Source organism: Artemia sp. Qi Xiang Cuo, chromosome 19, assembly GCF_049724085.1.
Source record: "Artemia sp. Qi Xiang Cuo chromosome 19, ASM4972408v1, whole genome shotgun sequence".
NCBI classification, from domain to species: domain Eukaryota; kingdom Metazoa; phylum Arthropoda; class Branchiopoda; order Anostraca; family Artemiidae; genus Artemia; species Artemia sp. Qi Xiang Cuo.
Window position 1 is genome coordinate 9,174,501 of NC_142812.1, and position 10,650 is coordinate 9,185,150.

The following is a 10,650-nucleotide window of genomic DNA, read 5'->3' on the forward strand; positions in this document are numbered from 1 at the left end:
ACCGCAGCACCAAGCCGCCTCAGGCCAGCACAGCTACGCACATTCCTCTTCCATCCAAATCCATTCAAAGCCTACCTCTTTACGCCCTCCAAGGAAGTTCCCATTTCCTTTAAATCTTTCTTCATGACATCCTCCCACCCCAGAGAAGGACGACTTGCTTTCCTTTTAGCCCTAGATGGCTGGCCGAAAAGGACAATCTTCAGCAATCTGTCATCCTTCATCCACAGAACATGCCCCAGCCATCACAACCTTTCTTTCATTCTAGCTCAAGAAAGCGGGATAGAACCACATTTTTCGTACAGCCTATTGTTTGAAATACGGTCAGTCAGACCGTACCCAGAACGCCCAGAGTACCCAGAACAATCCTTAGGCAATTTCTCTGGAAAACATCTAGTAAATCTTCATCCACTTTTCGGAGCGCCCATGCTTCAGAGCCATATTTGACACTGTCATCACTGTACCTTCCAATATCCTAATATTGGATTGCAGATTTATCTTCCTATTCTTCCAAACTTCTTCCAAATTCTTCCAATTTTTAACCGTGAAAAACACCCTGAGCCGTGGCTATTCTACATAATATATTCACTGCTCAACCCGTCTTTACTATTAATACTACCAAGGTAAGTGAAGCGTCCCACCTGATCAATCTTTTCGTTACCCAATGTAAATTTTTCATCTTCATTTATTCTTAGCCTTAGTGACTTAGACTTCTTAAAATTTATCTTCAAACCTATTCTAGAACCCTGAACTCGCAAAACCTCTGAAAGTTCATTCTTTTTGCTAACACTTTAGTCTAGAATGCTCAGATCATCACCATAATCCAAGTCCAGGAAAGTTTTTCTTCCCCATTTGATTCCTTATTCGCCCATTGCCTTTCCTGTGCTCCTTAAGACAAAATCCATAAAACTAATATACAAAATATCATTTATATGAGCAGGCAGAAGCGGGTTTGAGCACCGTCCCCATAATAGTTCTCGGACCCGTAAATGGGTCGTGAAAACGCAAGTGAGGAATACAGCAGAAATACAGCAAGAAAAGCAGAAATACAGCATTAACATGTATTGTCGTTTTTATAACAAGGATTTAAATTGGGCTACTTGCCAAATGAGCCCACACTGAAAAATGCAAAAAAGAGGCCCAATGAACACAAACCCATTGCCAAATAGTACTGCTAAACAACCCCTGGAATGTGTTCGTACATAGAACACTGGCAATGTTTTCGGTAAAGCTTTCATTAGATAGATAGACTAGATATTTAGCCAGACAATGGAGTAAAGACAATGCAAAGCATAGAAATACGCATGCTCCTCCATCACCCAATCAATTAACAGCTTCGCCCTTTACCTCTCCCATGAAATTCTATTTTTCTTTAAATCTTTTCTTATAACCTCTTCCCCGCTATTCGGAGATGGCCTACTCTTCATATGTCCGAAGAATGAATGGCTAAAGAGCTGAAATGGAACGATTAAGATGTATCTAAATTAGACTGAATTAGCAGATAGACTAGATATTTAGCTAGGTAAAGGAATAAATGAGACAAATAGAAACGGAATGAAATGCAATTTTATGAAATAAAAATAAAATACATCATGAAGCGAAATACTACTACTACACCCACTAAAGATAGCTCACTAGTAAAGTGGAAAGAAGAAATCCAAAAGATGAATGGACTAAATAAAATGGATATTGAGAAATACCTTCATCCTTGGCTATTAGCTTATTAGACAAATTCTCTGTTTCTTTCTTCAGATCTTCAATAGAATGAACAAAATCAGTTTCCCGTTCTTTAGCCTGAAAGACCATACCAAATTAAAAAGAAAAATATGTTGCTTTTAAGTATATGATCAGCGTTGCCAACTGTGCTGTTTTGATACTGTTCAAAGATCTTGGTATAATACGATACAGTCTGACACTTTATGCTACAATATACAAATTTTGATACAGTACGGTACAACTGATTGCATTCATCAGATTAGTTCCACCTTTTTGGTTCGAGATATTCTTTCAGCCGATTCAGTCCAAAAATGGTTTTAGAACAGAATTAGAAAGAAAAAAAAATAGAACTGAACTATTTGATTTTTTTGTAAATTAATTTTTGTTTATTTAATTAGGTACCGAAGACAGACCGTGAATATTGGTGTCGAATATCCAGTCAGGGAAATAATTATGGCACATTTGGCCAAAAAGAACTTCCTTAGAAAATACTTAGAAAAAAATTACTTGACCTTGTTATTTCAGTTATAAACTACTTAATTAATTCTTATTATTTTATTTTGGGGACAAAAACGGACCGAGAATATCAGTCTTTTTTTCCAGAAAAGACTATTTAATTAATTTTTATAAATTAGGTACCAAACACGGACGCTAATACCAGTTCAAATCTCTGGCTAACGAAATAAGTTCGACCAACTGCATTTAAAGTAATTAAAATAGAAGAAACTTGGGAAAAAGACTCGCTTCATTTCATTACTTGATCCATAATTTATCCATGAACTTTTATTTATTTCAATTAGACACCAGAGACGGTTCATGAATATTAGTGTAAATTACTCGGCCAATGAAATAAGTGAAAATGATGAAATAAAAAATATTTAAGACAAGGCTTATAAATAAGAAGTACTAGTATAGTTTAATTAATTTATAACTAATTAATTAACTTTTATGATTTAATTAGGTATTGAAGAGAGAATCAAGATATTAGTTCGAAAAATTCGGCCAACATAATTAGTCCGGAAATTTGGCATCGGAAATTTGGCATCGAAATTCATCGATAGAATTCTTTTTGAATCGTCATTAAACTATTTCAAAAATTATTTTTGGGCCTTAAATAACCTAATAATTCACACTGAAGACAAAAATAGAGTTTCTGACGACTCATTGGATTAGGCCAGGTTAATGAAACATAACTAATTTTACAAATTTATTTGCTTACCAGACATATCCCAAAAGTTCGTATTTGCATTAGATAGGAGAGGGATCTACTCCAATCTCTCAAGAGTTGAAAATCTTCAAATATGAGCTTCATGGAGAATTTACAGCCTAATTATCTTGACGGTAACAACAGCGACTACTAGTACCAAATTCACACACTTTGCAACTCGTGTGCTTGATATTTAAATTTTGCATTGCTTCACTCCAAACAAACTAAAGTGATTCTAACCGGCTACTCTAGCTGATCTACGCTCTTATCCCTCCCCCCATCCCCCACCCTCCAGCCATTCTAAGACCAATGTGACGCAACAATACTATCAGGTATAAGTTTTACCAGTAGAGAACGTATCACTTCTTGTGTGGATAAATCTTAGGTCCACAACAGAACCGAAAACAAAAACACGAAAAGAAAAAACTATGGGAAATCTAAAACAGTTTTTATTCTCTGCCCTTTGGAGACAAGCTCATTGTCTTGTGAACTCGTGGCAAAGAGAGAGAGAGAGAGAGAGAGAGAGAGAAACAGAGAGAGAGAAAGAGAGAGAGAGAGAGAGAGAGAGAGAGAGAGAGAGAGAGAGAGAGAGATAGAGAGAGAGAGAGAGAGAGAGAGAGACAGAGAGAGAGCGAGAGCGAGAGCGAGAGAGAGAGAGAGAGAGAGAGAGAGAGAGAGAGAGAGAGAGAGAGAGAGAGAGAGAGAGAGAGAGAGAGAGAGAGAGAGAGAGAGAGAGAGAGAGGCATACCAGTTGAATAGCATTTTCTTTATTTGAGATCTCCGCTTTGAGTCTCGACTGCAGATCTTTAAATTCCAACTCTCTCATTGTTCTCTCTTTTTCCAGCTCACCCAGAGCATCTTTGGCTATTTTAAGGGCTAAAGATTCTGATTCTGCTCTAGCTAAAGATAATTGCAACTGATAGATGATATTGGCCTTTTCTGTTTCCAATTGATCTAAAGCCTGATATTTCTCTTCTAGTTCTTCCTTCAAATCACTTGATTGGGTTTTGTACAAAGTCTACAAAAATAAAAGATAACCGATATTAAAAAATAAATCAAGAGAACCTATAGTACGTAATAAAACATGGGCAAGAAACAAAACTGACAAAACGCTGAAGGCCCCAAGTAGTAGCTTCAAAGGTAAAGAACTGTCTATTAAAATGAAAATCTTAAAGGATAGATCGAAAAGAAGAAAGAAGAAAGAAGAAAGAAAAAAGAAGAAAGTATTCACAAACAATTTGAAACAATTGAAAAGAAGAAAGTAGTCATTCTATTCACAAACAATTAAATAGACATTCGGAGGAAAGAAAGAGTAAGCAACCAAATAAATAAAGAGCTATACATAAATGTTCGTTTAAAAATCAAAGGCAAAGAATAGACGTGTGCCGAATACTTCTTCACTAAGGCACATAAATTACGAGAGGAGGCGAAACATCCGGATGAAGGAAAATCTTGATTGTATTTTTAAATTCAGTATACAAATTTATATGAAAATAATAATTGATTCATTTAATCGTAATTTTGCTATTAAGCGTCTGTGCTTAACAAAAACACCCAAAAAGTCCAGTGATTAATGAAAGTCATACCATCAGATTCAGCATATTAGAGAAAACCTTACTGCGTTTTCTATAATATGCTGCCATATACAAATTTTGCATGTGGGGAGGGTTAACTTTATTTAAAATTCAGCTTTTTTATATTTTTTTTATATATTTAAAAAAAGAAAGTTTACTATAAATTAACATGACAAACTACATATTATCCACATATTTTTGATGATACCTTAGCTACTGTGGTAAAAAGAAAAGTAGTTCACCCTACTAAAAAAAAAGCAAAAAAAGTTTTCATGGAAGAACTAAAAGAGATACATACTGAAAAATGTTGCTCCGTTTCTAGTTGATCTTGAAGCTCCCTCATTTGCGAATCGGTAGATGACTTCATTTGCTTATATCTGACAACTGATTCTTCTAGATTCTTAATTGTTTCTCTGCCAGTCTCCACGTCTCTGCTCAGTTGCCTTTCTTTTGATTTAAGGAGGGATACCTCTGATGACATATTGGCCATCTCCAAGTGCAAAACAGCCTTCTTTGCACCCTCATTCTCTAAAAGATTTGAGAGAGACTTGTTCTGAAAAGAAATAAAAATATAGAAAAAAGAGCATAAAAATAGCATAAAGTAAAAGGGTATAAAATAGCATAAAAATAGTAATAGTAAAAGTATTCCCGGCGCTCTAGTAGATTGGATAGAGTCTTGTATGTATGTATGTATGTATAAATTTATTGTCCGTCACAAATGTAAAATATAATATTATAATATAACAGAAAGGAAATGGAAAGAAACAAATAAATTCTGACAGACACAAACAAAACCAAAACAAAGAAGAACTGACAAGAAAAAAAATACAAATAAGGGCAATTATAAGGACAATTTCAGAGGTGCTTTCACCAATAATCTGCCTCTGATATCTCCCATTTCTTTTCTGCACCGCGGACACTGGACTAGCAACTCCATACTGCGAGGATAGGGAGCTGTTATTAGTCCAGAGAGAAAGCCTCAGAAAATATTTCGCATGCTTGTAGAAACACTTCGGTATATCCTTGATATTTGAAGCAGTAAGAAGAGAACAAAATGGTGCAAGGTCAAGTAGATGCGGAACAGTAAATGCATTATAAACGCTAGCTAAGATACGGCGGTTAAATTTAAACTTTAACGCAACTAGTGAACCATACGTATTCTTAGCTTTTCAGGCAAAAAAATCTTTCAAAAGTTGACGCGTGACGCGAAGATCTGACCCAATCTGTACACCAAGAAACGTCAGTGTATCTTGTGGTTTAATAACATGTTCATCTAACTGAACATTTTTCGGGCAATCTGAATGGTGATTGAACACCAGGAACTCAGTCTGACTCTCATTAAATCGAAGACCAATACGTTTATACTCCCTATCGAGAATTCAAAATTTTCCTCAATTCCAAAGGCTGTTCTACAAATATCAAGGATGTCATCAGCATAGTTAGCTAGCGAAACATCACTACCATTAAATATACATATGGTTATATCATTCTGTTGTTGTAAAATGATAGCACTATTAAACAGGGGCGGAAAAATAACAGCGTCCTGTCAGATTCCCTTTTTTACTGTAACTGAAGGAGTGAGTTCCACAGTACCAGGTGAGATGGTAACTTTAACTCTGGCATTTAGCTTTTTACACATATCACGTGTCAGTTTGATGACAGGAATTTTAACTCCACGCTTTGAACAACCCACGCCAACCCATGGAACAACATTTGCTTATAAGCAGTCAATAAGATATGTGGATGTATACCCGTGTCGAAAGCTCTAGATACGTCTAACCCGGCAAAATATACTACCTCATTATTTTCATGAGCATGTAGAAGTAAATTAGCAATCAAATGGTGAGCATTATCACGGCCTACTCCTTTCTTGAAACCGAATTTGTTATCCGGTGTAAGACACTTAACAGATATCCCATCAATAATTAATAATTCCTTAATTTTGCACTAAACTGGGGACACCATAATAGGCCTAAAAAAGAAGAACATTGGTCCGAGGCTTTTCCCACTTTTCTTGCTGGCGTTATTGCTCCTGTACACAACGAAAGAGGAAGTATACCATAGAAGAATATCATCTGAAAGAGTAAGGTCAGATGCTGAATGAGGAGAGTGAACCCACATTTTAGATGCTTTGCACAGAAGCCATCAACACCACGAGAAGTTTTCTTTTGTAGCTTAGAAATTCACTCAGTAACTGCAGATCGAGTAACAATAAAACTGATCTCATCAATTGATTGGCCGAAGCAACCATCAAGCTCCCTTTCATATTGATTTGACAATGATGGATCAGGCTCGGAAACTTCACTTTTAAAGTAACCCTACATCAGGTCACGATTAGACGAATTGATTAGACGAAATCTTAGCTCTTCATTTGCAAGGGAATTTGAGCTGTCCGAAATTGTGAAAAAATGCTAAAAGTAAGTTACCCTTTTTCACTTACACAACTAAAATAGGACTACTAGTTTGATATTTTTCTACAGCTGAATGCTTAAAATAGGACTAAAATAGGACCTTTCTACTGCTGAGGAATGGTTAGGTTTTAGGTTAAATCATTTCTTTATTCCATAGATACAAGATCGCAGCAGTTTTCAATGTTTCCCGCAAGTATTTTGTTTGTCCGAGATAACTTTGAACAATTGTTCAAAGTTACCCTTGTCCTCCTTTAATATGGATGTCAATGTTCTGTTAAGGCCAATTGTTAAAATTTGTATTGAACTGAGGTTTCCTCTGTTAATCAGACCTTTAGGAAATCCCTTTGAGGTAAAATTCTACTTTAGCTACTTTTGGCTATCTTGGATAAGGGTTAGGTTAGGAAAATAAAACTTTCAGGGATGGGTCTACAGGCTAAAGTATGTCATGGGAAAGTATTTTGAAGTACCTACCTCCACTCCTTCTTTCTCTAGAGGGTCCTGACCTTAGATGACCTTTAGAAATCTGTGTGTTATAAAAGTGAAACCTTGCAAAATAGATCTTTTGCTTAAATGAAGTACAACAAAACTGTTTTCAGCTTTAAAACTTTGCTCAATTTCAATTTATATGGTTTTAAAGACAGGCAAATGCATTTCCAAAGTTTGGAAAAAACAACATTGATATGCCTAAAAATTCTACTCAAATATCAGGAATTGCATTTTCAGAACTAAAGCCATAAAAAAAGAAACCGATAACTGAAAATTAAGGTAAAATGTTGTTTTGTCAAAATTTCAATAGGTAACAGACCTGTCCTGTAGGCAAATTTGAGGACCCTCTAGAGAGAGAGAAGAAGTGGAGGAAAGTACTTCAAAATACCTTCCCGGGACATACTTTAGCCCGTAGACCCATCCCTGAAAGTTTCATTTTCCTAACTTAACCCTTTTCCAAGATAGCCAAAAGTAGCTAAAGTAGAATTTTATCCCCTTTTGAATCTGTTAACCTGAAATAGATTGAAATCAAGCTCATTTGTTCATCTTAGTTTTTACTACTATCAAAATTTTGGACCATTTCCTAATTCCTTCAAACCCACTTTTAGTTCTTCTTTGGACAGAAGTCGTTTGAAAATCAGTTGGAGAGACAAAGGATTATAAAGTTAGATATAAGGGAAAAATTAAAAAAGAATACGATTTACTCTCTGGATGAAATGAAAAATTAATCTAAGGCAATTTAATTTGGGTCCTTGGTAATTTCATTTGAGTCCTTTGTAATTTCGTTTGATGGATTTAAAGTGTTATTTTCAGAAAAGGCCCATGGCCTTTGCTTTACCGCTAAACTGGTTTATTTTCCAGGCCAAGGTTTATCTACCCAATTTAACAGGGTAAATACAGGGCGAAAAAAAAATCATCTACAAACTTCCAAAACGGAAACAGAATTTAATTCTCGGAACTAAGCCTATCAGAGGCAACGCTCTAACGTTGACTGTAGTAAAGAGCCACAAGGCTTCAATGTATTATTTTTACTTATTTTCCCCTGTCACTTTGTATATAATGGCTGGTCGTCAAAACCTTGGAGGCAGATCATTCGATTGCAAATAGAAATATCCAGTATCGTCTCTAAGAGTCAAGTGATTGGAGGGCAACCGGCCTACCTCTCCCGCCCTTTTTGCTAACCGGCCCCTCCCAGTGCTTTATGTCACAGATAATACCCTACCTGAGGAAAAGAGCAGGGGGGGAGATTTTTGTTGGGTGACAAATTATCTTCCCACTTTTCTGCTAGAGAGTTGAAAATCTGCAGAGAAGACAACCTTCGCTATGTACACCTTCCACCAAACACTTCAGATATACTGCAATCACTTGATATTGCTTTTTTTCCTCCAATGAAAAGAGGTTGGAAGAAAATGTTTGATGATCAGAAAATGGATAACCCAAAGAAAATTACAGTGAGAAAAAAAAACAATTTCCTTCAGCTTCTGAAGCTACTCCTGGGAAGTCTATTATCAAATTGAAAAGACGATCTAAAGAATGGCTTTGACAAATGCTTGTCATAATCCAGTCATCCAGAACCACCCACTTCTAGCCCAGCAAACTTTACAAAAGTTTGTGGACAACGGCAGCAAAGTTTTACTAGATATCCTGCAAACCCGCATGTTTGACAAATCTATGTGGAATATCACGCGTAAACGTCTTATTATCATGCCAGGGAAAAGCGTCGGGGATGCAAAAGATTCGAGTTGCGAGTCCGACACGACTCACTTATCAGGATGCGAAAGCGAAACTGAAATGGAAGTTGATGAGTCAATGAGCCCTGGCCCTTCTATTCTGTCAAGCAGGCCAGCAGCCAAAACGGGTTCAAATTATCCAACAGCTTGCGTGGATGGACGTTGATTCATTACAAAGTTCTTCATGGTTCACATTTATAAGTATTTTGTGGTGTTAAAGGTACATGCTCCTTCTTCTGACGTCCTTCTGAACGTAGTATGTCTGCAAAAAACAAGGACAGGTCCTTCTACTTTCACAGGGTGAAAGAATCACAATCCATCGTTTCGACCAGGTAGAGGGAGATCTTTCAGCCCCTCGATTCACACAGGGCATGAAATTGTTATTTGATCACGACTTTGATCGTCTGATACTTCACTAAGTTGACTTTTTTTGGTTTTTATTTTAGAAGCAATAATGTATTTCTCTCAATAAACTATTCTTTTTTACTGGAAATTAGATGCCATATGACTTCAAACTTCTCCAATTCTTGTTCCAAGTTACCTGTCAAAGTTTTTAGTGTTCAAAGTTAAACACCTCCAGAGGTAACTTTGAACACCTTTTTAGGATTGGTACAGCTTTCACAACCTGAAGACCGCCAGTTTGGACCAGTTACCATTCGCCACAAAAATCCGTGTCTCCAAAACACCAAAACTCTTTTGAGTAAATACTAGTTCGAAGAGAAATATAACAAAATAACCTTGATTTTTCACGATTTTTAGTTCAAAGTTACCCCTTTCTATGGTAAGTTCAAAAGGAAAACCGCCCGCTTTTAAGAAAGAACATACAATGTAAAGCGAGATTAATGACTCAGTTTGGCATTAATTCTTTGTATGCTTCAAGATTCAACTAGAAATACAAAAAAATATCTTCAAACTGTTATACTATGTACACTATGCATAGTATAACAGTTTGAAGATAATTTTTGGTTTTTAGTTCTGTCACTATAAAAAAAATTGTTTTTAGCTCTAGCACTATACATTGTATAGTGCTAGAGCTAAAAACCTATTTTTTATCCAACATGATTGACATTGATTTTGAAAGAATCAAAGTAATCTCTTCCCTTAATTCCCAGTACAGTCGGCGGTTTAGAGAAGAAGGTTGCTTTTGAGAAGATATTACTAGACCATATCGAATATTCCAGCCAAAAATCAAGCACAGAGAAAATTTCCGTTCAATAAGCTGTACTCGTTTATCCTGATTTCATATCAGGTCAGAGACAAATAGATATTATCAAATGCCAAATACCTTGTGAGAGCCTGGATCAACCTCCATTTTTTTTCCTTTTTTTGTCGATCCAATATTAAATTAATAGATTTGAAGCCATTTGATTCTTCAAAACTTGATTCGACAGTCGATTCTTAAGAATTCGATATTTAATATTTGGTTATCGATTCGATTATTTGATATAATTCGACAGTTAAGGTATAATTTGAAACAAAGTAATAATTTTATAAAGATTAAACATCTTAATCAAAATTCGGCCAAGCCA

At 35.9% G+C, this 10,650-nt stretch overlaps 1 protein-coding gene across 1 annotated transcript in view; it reads right to left on the reverse strand.

Annotated features, from left to right (window-relative positions):
• Positions 1-10,650, reverse strand: part of Rok (Rho associated coiled-coil containing protein kinase) — a 94,221-nt gene that overhangs the window by 24,139 nt on the left and 59,432 nt on the right. Inside the window, exons 11-13 of the mRNA XM_089104994.1 lie at positions 4,793-5,047; positions 3,669-3,938; positions 1,698-1,791 (exon numbers count right to left, since the gene is read on the reverse strand). Of these exons, the coding sequence (XP_088961120.1) occupies positions 1,698-1,791; positions 3,669-3,938; positions 4,793-5,047 (619 nt within the window). The remainder of the gene's footprint in view (positions 1-1,697; positions 1,792-3,668; positions 3,939-4,792; positions 5,048-10,650) is intronic.